Source organism: Colletotrichum fructicola (genome assembly GCF_000319635.2).
Source record: "Colletotrichum fructicola Nara gc5 chromosome Unknown KSG_Nara_v1_contig06, whole genome shotgun sequence".
Classification (NCBI taxonomy): Eukaryota; Fungi; Ascomycota; class Sordariomycetes; order Glomerellales; family Glomerellaceae; genus Colletotrichum; species Colletotrichum fructicola.
This window is the reverse complement of record NW_027094056.1, coordinates 132,442-154,423: the sequence shown is the minus strand read 5'-3', so window position 1 is coordinate 154,423 and position 21,982 is coordinate 132,442. Positions and strand designations below refer to the sequence as shown.

The 21,982-nt window shown below is 54.3% G+C and overlaps 4 protein-coding genes across 4 annotated transcripts; 3 read left to right on the top strand and 1 right to left on the bottom strand.

Annotated features, from left to right (window-relative positions):
- Positions 1-1,447: 1,447 nt before the first annotated feature.
- Positions 1,448-2,785, top strand: ZNF444 (Zinc finger protein 444; the record flags this gene model as incomplete). Its single annotated transcript, XM_066152317.1, has 1 exon — positions 1,448-2,785. One exon carries the CDS (start codon positions 1,448-1,450, stop codon positions 2,783-2,785), a length of 1,338 nt encoding a protein of 445 aa, XP_066008158.1.
- Positions 2,786-4,448: 1,663 nt separating this feature from the next.
- On the top strand, positions 4,449-5,563 carry CGGC5_v010306 (uncharacterized protein; the record flags this gene model as incomplete). The annotated part of the gene is made up of 4 exons (XM_066152316.1): positions 4,449-4,460; positions 4,536-4,553; positions 5,246-5,299; positions 5,393-5,563. 4 exons carry the CDS (start codon positions 4,449-4,451, stop codon positions 5,561-5,563), a joined length of 255 nt encoding a protein of 84 aa, XP_066008168.1.
- Positions 5,564-7,015: 1,452 nt separating this feature from the next.
- SAT4-3 (Satratoxin biosynthesis SC1 cluster protein 4) lies at positions 7,016-8,530 on the bottom strand (the record flags this gene model as incomplete). The annotated part of the gene is made up of 5 exons (XM_032028257.2): positions 7,016-7,739; positions 7,799-8,172; positions 8,229-8,296; positions 8,355-8,391; positions 8,459-8,530. 5 exons carry the CDS (start codon positions 8,528-8,530, stop codon positions 7,016-7,018), a joined length of 1,275 nt encoding a protein of 424 aa, XP_031875443.2.
- A 9,515-nt stretch (positions 8,531-18,045) lies between these two features.
- Positions 18,046-18,650, top strand: CGGC5_v010304 (uncharacterized protein; the record flags this gene model as incomplete). Its single annotated transcript, XM_032028335.2, has 3 exons — positions 18,046-18,076; positions 18,124-18,326; positions 18,423-18,650. 3 exons carry the CDS (start codon positions 18,046-18,048, stop codon positions 18,648-18,650), a joined length of 462 nt encoding a protein of 153 aa, XP_031875377.2.
- Positions 18,651-21,982: the final 3,332 nt, after the last annotated feature.

Genomic DNA, 21,982 nt, shown 5'->3' with positions numbered 1-21,982 from the left:
CAAGCCTGCCATCGCCTAACGACTTTGCTTGGGCGGTTTTCATGATGATTACGCCTGGTTTATAGACGACAACAGATGAGTCCTAATCCCGCCATCTAGTAACCTCGTGGACCGAGCGTTAAAGGACATGTGAATGTCGTCGGCTGGTTCGTCTCGCCCTATCGATAGGGGTTCTGTTGGGAACTGTGAATGGACGTCTTCCACCTCCATATCGCTAGCTGGGGCCCCGCGGGCGGACGAGACGGTCGACAGTGGACCACGCGAACAAGTGTTCACGTGCGCAAAGTCGAGAGGCTCTGGCTCAAGATTCTGCTCACACGAGGGGAAGAATGGATGATCCCCCCGACGCGGGTACGTTGTGGACAGGCAGGCTCAACGCAACCCTGCAAGACCCTTGGGCTCTCACCGGTCAGTTGGAGTTAGGTGGTCTTGGTTGTGCTTAACCCCACTAGCTGCCCGCTCTGCCCGCCGGCGTCACAGCCGCGACCGATTCGCCGGGCCTGACCCGGCGAAGCACAGCGGACCCTGATCCGTTCGGAGATGGCCGTTGTTTCAAGGACTCCACCAGCTACCTTACTACCTGCTTTGTTTTTGGGAGGGGGAAACAGGAAAAAAAAAAGACTTGTTGCTGGACCTAAAGACGCCCGCAGATAGTCGTCCTGCGACGTTGTTTGCGTCGCGACCACGACAAGCGGTACATACCTACTCTGATCTCTGCGATTCTTCATCCCTGCGCGGTACGGGCGGAAGTCGGGTCCAAATCGTGACAGGCCAACCCCAGCCCCACGGGCCTTCCCTTTCGTGGCGGACACTGCTGCGTATCCGCACAATCAGGTCGCTCCGATCCCGGGCGCCTGCGCGACTGGGCACCTGGACGGACTTTGTGGAGAGACACCCACCCCCTGTCGTCAGTTTACCAGCCATGTGTTTCGCTGCCCATCGCGCCGTGACCGTAGGGATGGGTTTAGCATCACGTCGTTTAGTTGAGTTTGGTACTGGTTCGATTGCTGCTGTCCGCGAACACATGCGGTCTGTTAGGGTCAGTCAATGCGAGGCTTTGTCCCTCATAACCTCTCTTTACTTAACCATGCTCCCATCTCTCTACCAGCAGTAAACTTATCAACAGCCGCCACTCAAACGCAGTGTGACTGAGCAACGTCTGCGCACCCAACAAGGTCCAGCGCACCATCCCTACCCACTTATACCTTACCCAGGCAGGCCAGGCTCCCAAGGAGACAGACAGCACGCTGCAGGTAGAGACCACTTTTCCATCGTCATCTCATCGTCGCCTCTCCCTTTTCGGACGCCTCATGCCGCATTTGTCTCTTACCGCCGAATCCTCTGCCCCTAAGGGTCGTCCGCCGGCGCCGTACTCGGCAATCCCAGCCTAACGGACCGCAAGGTACGGATACACCGTACATACGTGTCCCGACGCCACCATCTCGGCATGTCACGCCGTCAGATCCCTCCGGCGCTGCGCGCCGCCCGCCCCCCCTGCACGCCCGACTCTCTGCTGGAACCGACGACGGGCCGCCGTTTTAGGTCGCAGATCGCCTGCATGGACTTCTCTAACAACGACATCCCACTGGACGCGCAGCCGTCATCACCGCCGGGTGCGGCTGTCAACACAAGACCCCTAGCACCTGCTCCGGGTTCGGTCGGTTTAGCGCCGTCTGATGTGTCGGTCGCCGACCCGATCACGCAACAGGATCAGCCGGCATCCCCCCTTGTCCCGGCCTCAGCTCCGGCCGACCGGAACGACGCCGCGGCAGCCGGCCTCTACCAGTGCCCACACTGCCAGCGACGGTACTCTCGCCCTGCGTATCTCGCACGACACATCCGCACCTACACTTCCAGCAAGCGCTGTGCATGCCCTATATGTTCCAAGGCGTTTGCCAGAACCGATCTGCTGAAGCGCCACGTTGCCAGGCACGCAGGCGGCGGCCAAAACCACGCTAGCAAGCGAAAACACGGCAGCAAGCGAAACCACCACGCGGGACCTTCACCCGGCCCTCGTCGTGTGTCTTACGCTTGCCGGCAATGCGCTGCTGCCCGTGTCAAGTGCGACGAGGTCAAACCGTGCACCCGCTGTTGTAGCCGCAACATCGATTGTGAACCCTCCTCGAGCCGTCATTCTTCCACAGCCGCCATGCACCTGCCCCTCCCCGGGAAGATCGCTAACGCCGGCGGCAGCGAGACGAAACCGTCCATCGGCTGTTCGACGGTACCTTCGCCCCTCCGTACCCACAACAACAACTTCTCTTACGCCGCGCATCAGGAGCTTGCCCCACCGCAGCAGCCCGCGTGTCTGCCAACGGCCGCAAGTGGTCTGGAGACTCTACGAGAGCGCGCCGAGGCCGAGAACGGGCGCCCGGCGACGTTAACAACATGGCGCGCGGGATTAGTACCGGATCCCGCGCACGTCATCCACGAGATAAGCGCGTACAGGTGGTTTGCCACCACAAGCCCCATCTCCACCACCACGGGAAGAGGCGTCTATGAGCCGGAAACGGGCTCTGTGACGGGACCAGAGCCAGGAAGTCAGCCTTTGTTGAATTTTTACGCCGGCTCAAGCTTGGGGCTGTACGTGGTGAGCTCCGGGCCATTCGAGCCGTTCGAGCCATTCGCGCCATTCGAGCCACCCGGGCCAATTGAGCCATTCGAGCTATTCAAGCAACCAAGCCTGGGCGGTACGAACACGGCCGACAGCCGACGTTGGCCTTGGCCTGCGGACGACGCCGTCGAGACGATCCAGCACGCAACGGGTAGTCGTCGAGGCCCATGAAAAGGCCCCTACGCAAGGTAGATTCGGAATCGCAAACCTGACTTCCCGCCAGCAAAGAGCCGGTAGCAGCAGCCTGCCGCGGGACGTTATCTATGCGCTATACGCCGCTGCCTACACGGATAGGCGAACAGCTTGTCCCAATTCCGAGAAGGGGTACACCGGACCGTCGGGACTTAGCTCTATAGGGGTTCTTCGAGACGCCCCCCCCCCGGCGTACTTCTTTTCTTCGTTCACTCACACGACGAGAATTCTGAACACGAATGTGGAAACTTGCCGAAACTGCCGGACCGGGCAAAGCATACACCTTGTGCGCGCCAATCCCCACACATCATTTCAACCCCTTCCTCCCACCCCGGATTTTACTGCTCGGTGCTACAGCTCGGCGCTGTCCTGAAGCTTCGCTCCGGCGGGACAATGGAATCGCGCTAGCAGGGTCACGACGTGAGCCGGACCGATTCGGGCAATGGCGCGAATTGCGTGCAGAATGTCTCCCTCAACGGCCGAGAATTGATATAGGGCGATACTTTGACGATTGATGGGCGCAGTCGGCCCCCCCATGTCGTTGGTTTAGAGTTTCGGCTTAGCGGCTCCATACGCCCCACCCTAGGTGCCACTGGGGCGGCGCCCACAGGTCTGATGAAGCACGACAAGCATCCCTGAACGAACAGGCATGGATACGCGAACGGATTGGAAGACCCGCGAAAAGGTCTCGGGACCTCGGTACGATTGGCTCGTGCGCGCTCTTGATTACTGTTACATCGCCGATGCGTTTTCCCGACGGGGTCTATATGTTTTGCTACCCCTGCCAGCTCCATCCTGTAGGATAATCTGGAAAGGATGTAGGCGTGCGGTTACCTCCTGGATATGAATGTAAATGTGAATGTAGATGTAAACGAAAATGCCAAAGCCTAGTTTTATACCGTTCGTCTGTCTTCTGCTGCGTTGCTTTGCTGATCGGGGCGTGGCATCAACCTAATTGGGTCAGCGCCAGCTTTGAGGGAAGACAGTTTCATCTGGCCACCTCATCCTGCACACCCCATTGCGCGCAGCACGGACAATACGATATACTCCGTACGGAGTACTCCAGACCTCTATTCCCCTAATTATATGCTAAAAATGGCTCAGGATTCTGCGGACAGGTCCATGAGGTAAGGTTTGTAGGTACAGGTGGTACAAGGTAGCCAATCAACTGACAGGCCCCACTTTCCGGTGGGCCGACGTCCAGCGGGAGCCACTGGACGTCTCTACTCTAGGTACCTAGCGAGATTACCCGGCACGGATGGAAGTCTGCCAAGGTTTTACCTTATACACACAGTAGCCATCCAACCCCCTCCCCCTTGCGGCTGCAGGGACTTGTCTTTTTTTTTTTTTTCCTTCCTTTTGTTTTTTGTTTTTTTTTCAAATCTTTCTTTCTTTAAAAAGGAAGGAAGGAATAGGGAAGTGGGATCAGGATTCCGAGCCACGAAATCGCACCTATAAAGCCAGCGCGCCCCTCTCTTGGTGAGAGACTTGTCAGTGTCTCGAGAATACGAGAGCTAGGTTCCTCAGCGTACGATGACCGATAGCCCAGTATGAGTGCTGAGAAGAACGTGGACCGTCCGGAAATCCACATCTCTCGGGAGAGTTAGTTGCTGATCCCTAAAGGACGGTGATACCGGGCGCAATGCAATCCAATGTAAGTCTATCGAGCAACATACTTACTATGTAGTTCGGGCCTGCTTCGTAGATCTAATCGTTTTCAACGCCTTAGCGAACGGCTGGGGCCACTGTATGAGATGATGTACGAGACGATGCGAGCGGAAGCATCTGCACAGCGGTGGTATTCTACGCCGTGGTGTCGGCTTTCGGCGAAGCCGGGAAAGATGCCCCCCTTCCCTTCTTCCCAGATTCCAGGCAAATGCTTGTTGACCGCTGTTAGGAGCTCTTGAATGACGCCGGTGAATTTGAATCCTAACTGCGAAGACACACCAGTTCACTCGCAGCCGCCCTGTGTCCCTCCCTTGCTGCTCACTACGCCGAGTTATCTGCAGACTGTCTTAACAGCGCGTTAGGTAGTCGAGCCATACGATAGGCTTATTGCCCACGAGTAGTGTGAATAAATAAGACGTACAATCATCAACAGCCGTCTCACTCCCTCGGAGCGGAGCGAGACGGCTGTCCGAGTTTTGTTCAGAACACGTTCAGAACACGTTCAGAACACGTTCAGAACACGCTTCGGAGCACCCTCCTAACATTGAACCCTTTGCGGTCCTATCTTGACACCGCCCCCTCATCTTTCAAAATTTTCATTTTCTTTCCCCCCTCTTGATCGGCACGGCTACGCACTCGCTTTCTATCCTACCGACTCGAGCCGCTGCCGCTGCTGCTGCTACTAACGGCAGCTCGTGTGCACTGCAGCCTTGGGCTGGTTTTGCGTCTGGCACCCAACAGCTAGCGCCTGCGGCTAGCTTACCTTGTCAGTCACGATTCTGCGAGATATACCCCCCGCGGACTGAAGGTCGAGAGCCTTTAGAGGTAATTAGATACATTCCCCACTAGCAGCTCCCGGATGAACGCAAGCCGAGCCGCCTAGTCACCATTCAAGAACACCGACATGACACTTTACAGCCACTTCGATATGGAATCCCGGGGCAAGGGCGACCGCGCTTCGCTGGAGCGAGAGCGAGACGCCTGGTTTGCCATTTTGGAGAGCTACAGACTGCGATTTCGCTTGGAGAGAGAACGCATCAGAGTGGCTTGCAAACGCGCAGAGCAGAGCGTCTGGGTCAATCTCGCTAACCAGGCCTGGTGTATCAGCCAAGAAGCCTTGCCTGTCGATGTTATCGAGATCCTCTGCTCTTATCAGGCTGAGATCCGTCAAAGACGCCTTGAAGATCTACAGCAGGATCGTGACCGGTCACTGGATGGTGTGGACAAGCAGGAGAGAGAGGTCCTTCTCCATCACCACCAACGATTTCCATTGTTAACCACGACTGGGCCGTTAAAAGATACGGAATCAACCCGAGACACTCCAATCGAGATACAGCGAGGCCCACCGACGGGCCCAACGTGCGATCTCCGAGCGCGGACACGCGCTGGAGACGACGCGCCTCAAGAGGCACTGGCATCCCGGAGCCGAGTGTACCCGTGGAGTCAAGCCCTGGCCTTAAGAGAACCAGCTTTGGTCCCTACGGCGTTAACGACCGCGCACCAAAGCCCCCTTTCTAACAAGCCCCCAAGCCTCCCCCGAACCCCAAGCCAAGGTGCTATGTCGGACTCTAGTCAGAGCCGCCAGTATATAAACGTCCTAACCAGAATGCTCCCTTTTCCGCAGACGCAGCAGCCTCGGCATTCTGCCGGCGGGAGACATCATGTTGACTGCTCGGGGGCAGAGTCAACCTTCCAGACCCGTGTGAGGAAACGAAAACGAGTCCAGAGAAGCTTAGCCGGCCGGCCATGCGGCAGGGGCTAGGACAAGCGCGAGCTGCAAGCTGCTGTCTCCTCCACACGGCGAGATAAAATGTGCCAGCCTCCTCCAAATCTGACGTTCTTTGCAATGCGGATGCGCGGGGGCTGCTGCCGTTGGTGACGTTTCCACCGCCGGAAGCGGACCTGGGACCAGCAGCACCATCTGTAGAAGTTCGAGGCGTATTGCTACGTACTCACGGTTGTTTCGTGATATTGGAACAGCCCTCCGCAGGCTCGAGGAAACAACCGCTAGCCCAGCTCTCGTCTCAGTGTGGGGGTTGGGGGTTGGGGGTAAAGTGTTGGTTCAGGATGTTTGGCGCGGGGTCTGTTACAGCTGCTTTTGCGTTCGCATGGTTCGATCCGGTTTCTTTCCCTTCGTTTTCTCTTTTCTTCTTGTATATTAACGATCGATTAAGAATGTATCCTATCCTATAGACGCAACCATCCAAACAACGGGTCCCTGTATGCGCGCCACGCTTCCTACTAGTTAGTGACTGACGTCTGGTGCAATCAATCTCCCCACGTTATGCTTGCCTTTTCTTGAACTCGGGTAGATTTCGCTTGTCTCAGTCTCGACCCACCAAGTTTAGTGAGTGCAAGTAAGAATGGCTGTTGTGAACACCGAGTTGTATCAGTGACCCCGAATTTCCGGGTGAGATTCCTGGTGAGAATTGGAGCTTAGACAGGAGCTGCCTGAGTGACTATTGCTCCTCTTCCTTAACCCCCCTCGCTTCTAGTTGTCCTAGGCTTCTGGGTAGCGAGAAATTTCGTTAATGGAGTTGGCTAGGTGTTCCTCGATTTCCCCGTCTCCGACGAGGACATTCGCCACCCACTTGCAGCCACGCTCATGGGTACCCATCCATCCGTCGTGGGTTGTGGTAACGAGCCTTCCACAACGTCAAGCCTAATGTTGATGAAGCCTGACGACTGTCTCGCAGGTCCGCTACTACGTCTTCGGCCGGCCTCGGTCCGTGTTTCCACACCCACTAACTGCCCACAGCCATGACCGCTGACTTCAGTTGCATCCCGGTGTTGAGTCAAAACCGTCGCCGACGGCGGCGGAACATCGATATCCACCGAGATCCCTTGGAGCGGCAACGGCAAGTCACAGCTCAGGTCAGCGCGGCTCCGATCGTAGCTTATGGCGCCGCAAAGGTCGACTTCGCTATCAGAGGAACCTAGCCGTGGCGTGTGGCGACGATTCGGGCTATCGCCAGGGCCGATTTCGCGCGGGATAATGGCAAGCTCGGCCTCAGGTTGCTTCGCAACAGAAGCTGTCCTTTTGAAGCTGAAGCCGTGTTGCATCCTGTGTCGGGAGGACCCGCTGACGGGATTCGACAGAGAGGGCAAAAACTTCACGATGAGGGGCCGGAGCGTCGGAAGGCACGCGCAGATCAGCCCACTACAGACTTCGCCGATGGACCATCCAGCAGTCTGCACGTTTTCCCACGTGAAGTCTGCGGTCTGATGGAGGTGTTGTATCCGGACAGCCGATATCACGCACGTGCTATCAACCATGTGAGATTGGTGTCAATGTGACATTTACCGTCGATATAGAGCACGTACAAGAGTCCGAGGCAAAAGATTCCGCCTAAAGCATATCTCTGTCTCGTAGGTAGCTTTAGGCCGCTGATAACCGGTAACGGCAACACAAGGACTATCAGATCGGTGGCGATATTTCCTGCAGCGTTGATGTACCAAAGAGGGTAGTTCGGGATACAGCTGCCTCGGACGCTCTTATCCCAGAAAGCGTTCATAGGGATGCAGATCAAGACCTCCACCAGAACTTGCGACATGCTCCAACCCCCGACGAGGATCGTCGCGCCGAGCAGCAACTTCCTCATTCTTTGCACAGCAAATAGTCGCCAGTATTGGAGCAAGAACGTCATTTTGACGCCAGCAAGGGCAGCATTGTAGAAGATAACCGCGGTGTAGAAAGTCTGTTAACTGTTAGTGGACAAGACACGTCGAATTTCGTCGACGAGGGCTGCGATACCCTTAGATACTCTTTGATCTGGTCTTCGTTGAGGAGATACACGTGCGTACCGAGGCCGTTCCTCACGTCTAAAAGATCCGCGTCAGCTATACGTCCACAGTCCTAGCTGGAAAATCTGTAACTCACTGATTGTGACTGCAAAGTAGCAAGCGAAGAGGAGAAACTAGGAAACGATGTTGGCCCAACGTTGGCTGTGGGTATGAGATTGTGCATTGGGTAGGGTGACTTACGAAGGTCAGGATGGCAGCGCTATCATCAACACCGAATCTTCGTAGCAAGAACACACGAGTGTACGTTCGCATTATCACAGCGAGGAGAGCTAATGCGAACGCGAACGATGTGGCACCAATCATAACAGCTCGTCGGCTGTCGCTTGACTTAGCGCCAGGACGGTCTTCCATTCTATTTGCTGTTCTCTGGTGCCCTGGCAAGCGATGGCGAGCTTCAAAGGACAAGAAGGGGGTGTAGAGAAAACTTCAAACCGAGCCAGGGTTACCGTAGTGGGACTAAGCTATATAAATGTGGTGGAGCAGGATCACGGTTGCTAACTATCGTCCGTCCGAAGGACAGAACGATTGCACTCTTAGCTCTTTAGGGTTAGGAACGGTGAGAGAAGTGGGATACGGGGGGTAGGGGGTTCGAATCAGCCAAAAAAAAAAAAAAAAAAAAAAAAGTCATGCTTCTCCTGCGGTAGCAAAGTTTACACTTTGAAGATCTGGGAAGCATGGCGCCTCATACCGACAGGAGGGTCACACTATATCAGGGGTGAGTTTCAGACTACAGGCTACAGCTAGGCTAGAAATGAAGAGCACGCCATGCTAGAGAACATCGACTGCAGTCTACAGGGGCCACCTGGTTCGTTTGAAACTTTATTTTAGGTGACAGACCAGAACCATCTGTGCGCGGCAATTGTAGGCTTGGCGAACACTACCGAGGATGCCGGAGGGTAACTTGGACGTCCTTGGCGAGCTACGAAGCATGCTGGCCGCCGCGGATGCGGAAATTTTCTTCATCTCGAATGTACGCAGTATGTGTTAGATTAGATATAAAATCTGTAGTAAAACCAGCCGTCTCGACATATAATAGGAGCCTTTGTCCTCTCTTTTTCTTTCTTTTTTTTCTTTCTTGGCTATAAGAAAGCGATTAAGCCTGTGTCCAGGGTGGGTTTCGTTTGAATTAGTTAGTGCTTGCGAGAGACGGGCGCCCTAACATACCTGGTGCTACTATTCTCAATCAGGATGTTACGGTCAGCTATCCGACAGTAGGGTCTGCTAACAGAAGCTGGGGATTGAGACGTAATAACAGTACATTTAGGTCGTGGTCTGGGTAGTAGGTCGTAGGCTGATAGTAGATCGATCGTCAGAGGCTTAGGTGATCAGTCTTAGGCTCAACAAGTAATTCGCAGTGAAGGTAAGCTGAGAGTATCCGTGAGGATGAATACTAAGTTGATTGCTGAAGAGCTATGGAAGTCTGACCATGAGCCAGGCTCAGGTCATACTATATACAAGTTCTGCACAGTATCTCTTGTGGTGGCTATGTAGGATATCCGTGCTATCCAACATATCCATGGATAGCTGGGATAGCGGACATATCCAACATATCCATCTTTGCCCTGTATCCGTGCTGTTCCCGAAGTCACGTGACCTGTACCATAGTTCTTCCTTTCCCGATGGTTACTGGTTACACCTGTGTTACTGCGTACATATGTTCTGCGTTAGCCGCCGAGATGCCAGGCGGGGCTGTTCCAACGTGTCATGCCTGTCGGGTCGTAACAATCAACTCGTCAGGCTACAGCGTTCCGCCGTACATCATCGTTGCAGGCCAATATCACCTCTCCACGTGGTATACAGAAACCAGTCTCCCACGCGACTGGGTCATCGCAACGTCTGAAAACGGATGGACAACAAACGAAAGAGGCCTAGACTGGCCTACAGCACTTTAAGCGGCATACAAAACCGCGTGCAAGTAGTAGTTATCGCCTCCTCATTGTCGATGGGCATGAAAGTCACCACGCCGCCGACTTTGAGATATATTTTTGTTGTTGTTGTTGTTGTTATATTTAACGCCGTGGCGGCAAGGGCGCGGCCGCCCTTGCGGCCGACCTCCCGAGGGGTATATGGCGTGGAGGGTCGCCGGCTCAAGCTATATACTCTACAGTACACGCCTCTTCCTAACGTCCTCCAAATCTTGCCCGTGGGCTACTATGTGTTCTATTCGTCCCTAGTTCCCGCTGGTTCCCTAGTTCCGTTGTGGTCTTCCGATCCTCTACGAGGAGGGGGTTGTTACTAAGGTCTAGGTCAAGACCTAGTCCCTAGTACCGCGGGCAGATCTTCTGGAAGAAGTCTGTCACAGAGAGAAAGGCCTGGAAGCCTTCATGATCAGTAATTAGCCCCTTATAGTACTGCTCAAGAGATCCTATAGGCCCTATAGGCTCCTGTGAACTAGAAGGGTGGAGGGTGGGCCACTGAAGCCGCCTCACTAAGGTCTTTCGGCAGTAGACTAGGTGGTCTACTGCCTTTGCCTCCCCGCAGGAGCAGGTAAGTAGTGCTTCTGTATGGTTGAAGCGTTGGTGATATTGCTCGAAGTCTCCATGCCCTGAACGGGCTGCCAGGAGATGGTGAAGGATCGCCCGTGGCAGGGTCAGTTCAGGAGGGCAGGCGAGGGAAGCCTTAAGCCCTAGTTGGGTGTGGCAGGACGTTGCCTCTTGCTTCCACCATCTTCTATGCTGGCGGTATATACGCTCTCTAGCAAGCCGTTTGATCCCTGATAGGGTAGCTAGTTGGCCCCTAGGGGCTGGCAGGGTTGTGCCCTCCTTAGCTAGGATGTCTGCTTCCTCGTTTCCTTTGATGCCCTGGTGCCCTGGGGACCAGTGGGTTTGTATGTTGTATATCCTAACTGCCTCTTGGATCTCAAGGAAGACAGCTTGTGAGGAGTCTGGGGCCATGCCTCGGATCCCCTGGATAACGCTGGTATTGTCGATACAGATATGTATAGGCTGGCCCTGGGAGGTAAGGAGGGCCCGTCGGAGCCCTGCCCTCGCCCCTTCGGCCTCGCCACCAAATGCTTCTGCTATGCCGAGGCGTCCGCAGCCCTGGGCTTTGCGTTTATTCTTACGGTAGATGACAAAGCCAAATCCTGTAGCGCCATCAGGGGCTTTAGAGCCATCTGAGTAGATGATAGTATGCTCTTTTGGCACCGTCTTGAGCCAGGCCTGGAAGATCCTGGCTGCTACTTCCTTCGTCTGTGTGACTATAGGGTGGTGAGACCCGGGGGGGTATTGCGGCTGTAGGAGTGCTGGCCTTGGGCACTTAGGTAAGAGGCCAGCTGTTCTTTGGAGCCTGGTCTGCTGCCGCCCTGGCTGTAGAAGCCTTGGGACCAAGGGATGTTGTTGGTCAACCTTCTGTAGGCGTGTAGCGAAGCGTAGTCGCGCTGCCGCAAGGGCCACCTCTGCTGTTGGTAGGCCAGCATCTCGGATGAGGGCACTGGTTGGTGTGGTCCTCCAGACAGGTAGGATAGCCCTTGCTGCTGCTGTAATAACTCTTCCGACTCTACAGGCTAAACCCTTCTGCCCTGTGCCAACTGTAGCTATCTGTGAAGCAGTACTGCTACTAGTACTGTTGTTGCTGCTTAGAGCTGGCTTAGTCAGGCCTGCATACCAGGTTTCCGCTCCACATAAGGCTATCGGGAGGGCGCAAGCAATAGCTGCTTTTCGGACTGCAGCTGCTGGGAGCCCCCCTTTTGTGTTTGTAAGGTGCTGTAGGAAATAGGCTACCTTCTTTGCTGCTGCTACCTTTATTCCTACATGGTGTTGGAAGGTGAGTCTCTTGTCAAACCAGACCCCTAACCATCTTACAGGCTTTGTTGAGGCTTTAATAGTCAGGCCTCTCGCTTGGACATCGGGTAGGTTTGTTGTCTGTTTATGTTTTCTGCTGAAGTGGATTGCCTCACACTTAGCCGGGTCAAAGGCGACCTTATTTTCTGTTCCCCAGCTGAGGATACTGGTGATCTCCTGGCCTAGGGCTGTAGCGTTCTCTTCTAGCGAGGGGCTAGTAGCTACTAAGCCTATATCATCTGCATAGCCAAACCGTAGCTTCTGATCATCAGCTAGGATATCAGCTATATAGAGCAGGAAGAGGATAGGTGACAGCGGAGAGCCTTGTGGTAGTCCACAGGATAGAGGGAAGTCCTCTGTAGTAGTATCCTCTAGCCTGACCCGGGCTGTTCGGCTAGAGGTGAAGGTGTAGATCAGCTTGATCAGGCTGCTTGGCCAGCCCTGCTGCCGTAGCCTGATAATAAGTCGGTTTCGTAGGACGGAATCAAACGCCCCCTTGACGTCCATTGTTGCTAGCGTCGCAGTAAGCCCTGTATCTAGAGCCCTCTCGATCTCATGGGTTAGACAGGTTGTCAGGTCGACTGCAGCCCTCCCTGGTAAGGCTCCAACCTGCTGTGGGCTGGCGACCCCTTCTAGGATGGTAAGGTAGGCCATCCTTTTTGCTATCAACCGTTCTAAGCCTTTGCCTAAGCAGGATAATAGAGATATCGGGCGCCAGGACCCAGTCTTAGAGAAGTCTGTTTTCCCCGGTTTCTGGATCATAACAACCTCCGCTTTGCGGAAGGGTCTAGGGAAGTAGCCTACCTGTACGCAGGCCTGGAAGAGCTGCTGTATAGGCCTAGCTACTAAACCCCAGGTGCATTGTAGTAACTTTGTAGTAATCCTATCAGTCCCAGGGGTTGTAGTCTCTGTTAGAGTAGCCTGGCGTACTTCCTCTATACTAACTGTATCCTGCCAGGGTATAAGACGCCTTGTGACCACTGGGATAGCAAAAGGGTTCCCAGGTAGGTCATCTCTAGCGCTAAACCGTTCGAGTAAGGCCTTTCGTAAGGCTTGGGCTTTGTCGTAGGTGTTGCTGATCGTCTCTCCTTCTACTATTAGAGGCGGAGCTTTAACTGCTAGGCTTGACTTCCGCCAGCCTATGATCTTATATAGATCTTGGTCTGTCTTAGCCTCTTCAACCTTAGTAGTCCAGTAGGCGCGTTTTGCCCTTCTAACGGTTGTTAAGAAGACCTTTTGTTCCTCTAGGATAGGGGGAGGTATGACCAGCCCAGGTTCTTGGGCCTGTTGGCGCCTAGCCTTAATAGCAGCTTGGTGGGCTACTGAGCATTCTTCTGTCCACCAGGGGGCTCCCCTACCCTGATTAGTCCGTCTCTTGCCTACAGCTTGAATAGCTGTATGGAAGAGGCTGACCAGTTGGGCAGCTAGGGTGTCCAGCTCTGCTGGGCTGGGCAGTTCCCCTAGAGTAGGTAAGGCTGTAGCCCCAGCCTTTACTAGGTCGATCAGCCGTGGTAGGGCTGACTCTGGGACTGAGAGCTGGTTAGCCCGGCGTCCCTGTTCCTGGGCCCTGCTCATAGGAATAATTGTTGTGATGGCTTCGTGGTCAGCCCCTGGGTGTAGGTGTGGGCTGATATAAGCCTCAGTAAAGGGGATATTTGAGAGGGTTAGGTCGAGGGTATGCCCGTGGGTATGGGTAGGGGCCCCAACCTCCCCAATAAACAGAAGATCGTAGCCTTCCGCCCATTCTGCAATATCGTCTCCTCGATTCCGGCTAGGGGACCTAGGTTCCCATGAGGAGTGGTGGGCGTTAAGGTCCCCAGCAATAAGGGCTCTCTCTGGCGGTTGGTAATCTAGAAGGAGGCTGGTTGCTTGGTTTATAGGCTCATCTGGCGGCCTATATGTATTCATAATAGTGAGGTCGCCAACTTTCACCCACAAGATATCTCTTGATTGGGTAGACCTTTATTGCTGTATTTGCAGCCTTAGACCTTTGCGTGTGTAGGTCATAACCCTAGGCCTTGTGTCTCTGCTGTTCCAGAAGTCAACTGGTACGTAGGAGTTAAAGCCTGGGTGTGTGTTAATCTGCATCTTATCTCTATAGCCTATCCAGGGTTCCTGGATCAGGACTATATCGATCTGATCTGCCCAGCAGAGCTCTAGAAGAGCTGTATGAGCTGGGCTTCTCTTCCCCACGTTACACTGGGCGACCCGTAGTACCCGTGGGGTAGCCATTCTGAGCCTACTGCTCTGAGTCGATGTCGAGGTGTGTGTAGGCATTAATAACGTTATAGTCAGGCTTCTGTGCTACCCTCTGGCTCCTGCTGCTGCTTGGGAGGGGGCGGATAGGGCGGTTAGTTGGGGGGAGGGCTTCGGCGTCTTCAGCCTCATCTTCATCCATGTTACTGCTCCCAGCTACACTAGCGGTATCTGCAACAATAATCGAGTCTTGTGTGGGCGTGAGGGGTCGAGGGCGCTTAGATATCAGCTGTTGCCCCTGTGTAGCGTTTAGCCTAGCCTCAGAATGCTGTGTGCTGCCTAGGGAGCAGGCCTGGCTAGCCAGAAGATCGTTAAACGCCTTCTCTCCAACCTTCCGGATCCCTCGCAGTTCCTTCTGGGTTGGGGTAGTAAGGTTTCCGTTAATTAGTAGAGGCCTAGCTGGGCAGTCTGCATGGCTTGCTGGGAAGGGCCCGTAGCAGTTAGTACACTTAGACCTAGCTAAGCAGGGCCCAGTCTCATGAGTGTCTAAGGGTTTGCTACAGTTTTCGCAGAGGGGTTGCCGGGTGCAGTAGCGGTTTGAGTGAAAGCCCTGGCAGCCAGGGGAGTGTCGTTTGGGGGCATGCTTCCTTGGGGATAGCAGACGGGCTGGGCCGGACTGTCCAAATAGACGGAAGCCTTCCTTAACCCCTTGGGGGAGGGCAATAACCAGGCTTTGCGTAGATGTAGCGGGATTAGGGCTATCCCGGGTTGGGCGCCAGGAGAGGAGTCTTTGTTTTGTCCTTAGGAAGACCTCCTCCTCTATCTCAGATTCTATACCAACCCTGCTACCATCAAGGCTAGTAAAATAGAGGGGGCAAAATGGGACGATATACTGATGCCACTTAGTAGGCACCTCAACCTTCTCAGCTGTGAGGCAGCTTTTGATCTCAGGGGCCCTCTGAAGAAGTAGGGCTTGGATCTCCTTGTTCTGGGGCTGGAGTGAGAAGCCTGTAGCAGTGTGGCGGACCTCAACTAGGTCTTGCGGCTGTAGGTTAAGCTCTTTTGTTACCACCATTTTAACTGAATGAGGGGCTAGGGTTCTGGAGGTAGGGATGTGTTCTGCAGGGAGCCGGACTAGTAGGCGGAGGTCCTGGGTCTGCTTTGGCTGGTTTATAGAGCTTATAGCCCGCCGGCCTGTTGTTCGGTTCGGCCCAGGGCCGGAGCCGGGGCCGGAGCCGGGGCCGGGGCTGCTTGCCGTGGGGCCACTAGCTGCCTGGGCATACGTTTTTCCAGTGCCGGGGCCAGGGGTGGGTCCAGAGATTTCTGCGGTTGCAAACCGGGCAAAGGTATCGATGAGGTCCTGGGCTGTAGCCTTCAGTCGCGCTGGGGCCGTCCCAATGAGGGCATCTAGGCCTTTAGCGAGGAGGTCTAGGGCCTCATCTCGGAGGGCCCGGCCCTCTCGGGCTTGCTGGAGGGCGGCGGCGGCGGATCGTGGCCCCCTTCCCAAGGGCCGGATAGGGGGGGGCGTGAGGCCCCTCGGTCGTGGAGGTAAGGAGGTAGGGGTAGGAGGGGTCTGGGGGAGGCTATGCATAGAGGCTGACAGGCCTCTAGGGGCCTGCGAGAGGCCCGCGACTGGCTGTGAGGCCATCGCGGGCGAGGGTTCTGGTCGTGGGGGTAGATTGGGTGGTGTTAGTGTTAATGTGATGAGCCCGTTCAGGGAACCTGTCAGGCCCACATTGCATAACCGAGTCAAGCATCTCAACTATGCAATCCGGTACTGCTTCCTAACCCCAATATGGCCTATTTGCATCTGTTTCATGTAGTGTAGCACATCTCGATGGATCTGGCCAACTGGCCACTTATACTTATCATCATCAATCAATACACAGTTATGCCGTTACTCGCTGGTAGCCACGCTGTCTATCTGACAGAACCCAAGACGGAAAAAACACAGAAACAAAAAAAGAAAAAATAGCAAAAGGGGGATAGAAGAAAAAAGAGAAGAGTGGGCTGCCTAGTCGGCGTGATGAACTGATAGATTTGGGTTGGTCGTAATAGTGAGTGCTGTAAAGGGTTGTAAAGCAATTTTGGACTGGTTTCAGACTGGAAGAAGATACCCTTCAAGTAGTCTTTCGGTTAGCGCAGACTCCTGCCCAACGTGTCTACCATAGCCTAAACGATCATTGGCAGAGACCTGGTCGCTGCGGAGACCCTTTCTCGTCCTGTTCACGCCATTGCCTGTCGTCGTAGAACCACGCCCGAGCCTGCCAGCAGACTGTTAAGACTCATACGTATGTATGTATATACGTACATATAGACGTGCAATTAAATAGGGTATGTAGCGTAGTCTTACATATCAACCTGCATCAATTCAGCTAGCTAAACAACCCCCCTATAGAGACCTTGTTCTTCACGCGAGGTTCCAAGAGAAGGCAAGGTCGCGTCATCCCCCCAGACCAACACTGATGCCAGATCTAGAGACAACAGTTGCAATAACTTTGGAGATGGATGTTTCCTTTTGCGGACGATACTTCTCCGCAACTGCTACGTGGCATCAGCGCGACCCATTGTTACGACCCGACAGGCATGACACGTTGGAACAGCCCCGCCTGGCATCTCGGCGGCTAACGCAGAACATATGTAAGCAGTAACACAGGTATAACCAGGAACCATCGGGAAAGGAAGAACTATGGTACAGGTCACGTGACTTCGGGAACAGCACGGATACAGGGCAAAGATGGATATGTTGGATATGTCCGCTATCCCAGCTATCCATGGATATGTTGGATAGCACGGATATCCTACATAGCCACCACAAGAGTTACTGTGCAGAACTTGTATATAGTATGACCTGAGCCTGGCTCATGGTCAGACTTCCATAGCTCTTCAGCAATCAACTTAGTATTCATCCTCACGGATACTCTCAGCTTACCTTCACTGCGAATTACTTGTTGAGCCTAAGACTGATCACCTTAGCCTCTGACGACCGATCTACTATCAGCCTACGACCTACTACCCAGACCACGACCTCAGTGAACTGTTATAACGTGTCAATCCCCAGCTTCTGTTAGCAGACCCTACTGTCGGATAGCTGACCGTAACAGGTCTTGAGTGGGACTGAGTAGGACGAGTTGGTGTTCGGATAGAATCCCCCCTGTCACCGAGCAGAATTTCTATCGTTCCCCTGCGGGATTTCAAACAATCTCCCGCACAGCCACGCCGGATAGTTGCTTCACATGAGTACTCGGCATTCGCGAATGTCGTCTAGATCGGTTCCGGCAGCCCGCAATGAGCTCCATCCGCGGCTCGCTTGATCCTAGGGGCCCTTTGTTTCCTTATCCTTTCCCCTTTTATAAATATGTATAAACATTAGCCCTTGGCCTCCTCGGTCATCTTGCCCTAATTACTGCGTGTCAGAATCCGTCTGGGATTCGACGCTAGCTACATACCACAGAATTAGTCTACGCTATTAGCAGATGCTGACCAATTCCTAGTAATACTATTGCCAGCCGTATGGAGAGGGTGGGACAAAATACGCTAGCACCACAAGGTTTATGAGTATATGTACAGCCACGGTCATCCCCCCCTCTCAGGAACATCTAGCTCCTCGCCATTTGCATTTATCCCTCTCCACCAGTTCATGGCAACAAAGATCCTGTCAGGCCTATGTCGTTAAGATGAGACGATATTTCCTCTTTGCTATGTTGGGCCTGCTTAGTGCGACCGCTGCCTTTCCTAAACCCGACCCTACCTCTCTGCGTTTTAACGACGTTGTCGCTGTTAATGAAGATGGTTCCCATAGAATCCTCAAGACGGCCGAGTATGACGCTCTCTTAGCTCGCGTTGCGCTTGAACCAACCCAGCCAGCCCCCTCTGTCATGGACCCTTCCATTGTAACCAACGGTGACGGCCTCGCCCGTCGCGCCTGCAGAAAGAGCACAGAGGTCCAGGTCATGTCCGACGACCAGTTTTTCAACTGGGACGTTGCTATCTCGCCTATATTAAGCTCCCATAGGGGCACTACTAGGGTATCTACCTCGAAGGGTTACTCCGTCGGGAACTCCGTCAGTGTCAGTTTGACCACTGATGTTAGCTTCGCCAAAATAGCCTCAGGCATGTCTATGTCGGTTAACTACGCGTAGCAGTAGACAACAACCCACAGTCAGACCTTGGCATCGACCGTCCCCGAAGGCCAGCATGGCCCCGTCGTGTCGCAGCCGCTCGTCCGCCGTGTCACCGGGCGTTTGCTCAACAGCTGCAATTATAGCCCGATCAGTACGCCGTCCACTTCGAACACCTACACCGACCAAAGCTTCGGCAATCTCGATTTCGTCAAAAGTGTCATCCGACTTTGCAACACCACCGTCTACCCCGTCCTCTACTACGACGGTTAGGGCTTCTTCTACCAAAGTGGATAGGTGGAACCGTGGCGAGTCACTCTATAGTCGCCTTCAACGGCCGATCTCGGCGGCATAGCAGTGGAAGAGGAGTATGAGTTTCAGCTGTGGACACTGGGGTGTATAGGACAACCGTTATAAATGATCTTATTTAAGCCTAAGGTGGTCGTGATGATGCGTAGCATAGGGAAGGTAGCTTGATGTAATGGCGGCGTCACTATGTATAACAATCACCGAATCCGAGCAGCGCTCGGGTAAGTGGCAAGCGTAAATAGTGGCGCGGTTCGCCCGCGGGACAAATCATCACGCTTTCAGATAAGAAGAGTCAATACGAGTAAGAAGGCCGATTAGTAGCCAGCTAAAGACCAATAAGAAGGCCAGTGCGCCTTCTCTTAAGCCCCTAAGTTAATACATCTCCTGCCCATCACCGAGGGACTTGGACAGGGTCTTGGACAATCTCCAGTATTTCCTGTATATCGTCGTCGTAAGATCGCTAACATATTCATGGACTATGGGTAGCATATGGAAAACAAGTACAAGGAAGCAGGGCGGGAACGTATGACGGCAGGGTGATGTTGAATGATGCTTACATCGAGATTTGACCGATCACGCTGTTCATAAGGCATGCTATTCCACATTGTAGCTCCCACACCTCGCACGATCGCCAGGAATCATGGTTTGACTTGGTCCAGCATTTGATTACGGCGTCATAACTATTAATAGCGCCATTCAAACCTTGGCGACAGGTTGGTAACAAGAACTCGCATTAGGTTTCTCACGCCCCAGCGCGATCGAACTTCGCGTGAATTCAATGGTATGTAGGCGATGGGATGGTATAGTCTGTGTCATGTATATGGATTACATTTTTTTTCCATGGTCTGAATTGTATAAGTGGGGCCGAGGCAACCGGAGGTGAGGCGGTCGGCCAGCAAGGGGAAAAGAGCGGGCCGCGGACGTTTGCACTCACTGCAGCGAAAAGCCAGCTGATTGCGCTTGGCTAAGGCCCCTCCCCTCTTATGTTACTGGCTGAGATCGAGACCTTTTTTGAGTCATGATACCCGCTCCTGTAACCTGTTCGTCCGCGGATGCTTGTCGTGCTCCATCAGACCTGTGGGCTCCGCCGCAGTGCATATCATCAGCAGGGTTAGGGATTAGAGCTACAAACCCGAAACTCTAAACCGACGACATGGGTGGCCTAGTCGCCAACGTATTGCCTTAAATCAGTCTCGGCCGTCGAGGGAGACATTCTGCACGCTAATCATGGCATTCCCTAACTACTATGTCCGTTGTGCGAATCCATCGCCCCGCTAGAGCAACCTCAGGCGCCTACAGGAAGCTCGCTAAGCCACAACAGCACCATTCTACTGGTAGAAGGTTAGAAAGGGGGGAGGGGGGGTTGGAATATGTAGGGCGTAGTGTTCATACGTAAGTCGCATGCTATGCATGTTGCTGGACTGGCGCGATGGCCAATAATAGCCGAGCGGTCTAGTAGGTTTGGCAAGTCTCGGAATCAGTTCTAGAACTGGGTCTGGGTGGACAAGGTACGCAGGCCTTGAAGATTCCTAGCCAGGCTCGAACGGTCGGATGGGCCCCTTCTCGGAACCGGGACAAGCTATTCGCCCTATCTCCACAGACGTTGCAGGGCGTGGAGACTGAGTCCTATGGTGGGTGACTGTGGTAAGCCCACTATTGATGGAAGTAACGTTTCTGATTTTGATTTTGGGTCACTATAGTGGCCCGATAGGGTTGATAACAACGGAGGCTCTGGGCATGCCTCCGAAATGACCGAAAGCCTGTGTCATCCGCCACGCCCACGGCCGGCCGGTGGGCGTGGGCAAGTTTGCCTCGTTCGACAGGTGCTATAGTGGAGATGGTCTGGTGTCCATAAGCTTGGGGGCTTCTTGTGGGCCTCGGCAACTATCTATCGCGCCCTGGATTATGTTCACGATGTCGTCCGCAGGCCAAACGCAATGTTAGCTGGTGGCCTAGGTTGTATTGCCCAGGCCCAGCTGCTTGAAGGGCTTGAAGCACACCCCGTACGACCCCAAGCTCGATCCGACGTCAAAGTCCAGCAGCATAGGCTGACTCCGCGGCTCCAGTACGGTCCAGGAGCCCCTCTCTGGCTCGTCTGTGGCTCTTCTCGTAGTATTAGAGAGGAGGATGGTGGCCGTAAACCAGTGCGCGGTCACTTCATGGATTGCATGCGGGGCATCCGGTATCGGTCTCGCGCTCCACGTCGACGTCGATTGGTGCCCGTCTCTTGCCTCTCCGTACTGTCCTAGAGTCATCAGGCCGCTCGCGTCTGTTGGCAAGCGCGCGGGGAGCTGCGGAGGAGGTTCCTGATACGTAGCGGAGGAGTAGTTGGTATAGGTATAGAGGGGGAAAGGTGTCGCCAGACAGTATGGGGATTGTTGCGTTCAGCTGCCGCCGGTTTTAGAGACGTCCCGGGGCGGGGCCACGTGCATAGCTGCCGTGGAAGACAGGCGGCCTGAGGAGGGTTCGCAGTCGATGTTGCGGGTGCAACAGCGCGAGCACGGTTTGACCTCTTCGCACTTGACATGCGCTGCAGCGCAGTGCCGGCAGGCGTAAGACACACGATGAGCGCCGGGTGAAGTGCCCGGTTGATTTCGCCTGCTGCGGCGTTGTTCCGGTTGGCTGGGCGTGAGGTGGAGGGAAGGTGTGATACCTGCCGGTCCATCGGACCGGCGAACGATACATCAGATGGTGCCGAACCGATCAAACCGGGAGCGGATAACAGAGGCCTCTCGCTAGCTACACCTGACAGTGACGGCTACGCGTCCAGTGGTATGTTGCTGGAGAAACCCATACAGGGGATCGGCGACCGAACATATCGACCCGTAAATACCAATAGAGATTTCGGCGTGCATCAAGAAAGAAGGGGCGGACGATCCGCATTGTCGGAGGTATTCAACAACGTGACATGACAAGGCAGTGGCGTTGGGCCATGTATAGTCTGTTGGCTGAGGCTGCGGAGGACAGCGCTACTTTACATTTGGCAGAGAGTCAGTCGCTCGGTTATGTAGACGGGCAAGAGTGGCTAGGATCAAACAAAACGTTGTATTGACTGAACCGTCTTCATTCACAGGCAGCAGAGATCCAACAGGCGCTCAATTCACCTATACGGCGAGAAGATGAGCCTGTAGTTATGGAGTGATGGGCAGAGAAACACGTAGGACGCAAACTGACGAGGAGAAGGGGAATCATTCCACCAACTCCGCCGAGGCGCCTAGGAATAGGGCGATTATACGGCGCCACTACTGTGTGCGCCGTGGAAGGTCTGTGGGCTCAGGGTCCGCCTGTCACACTTT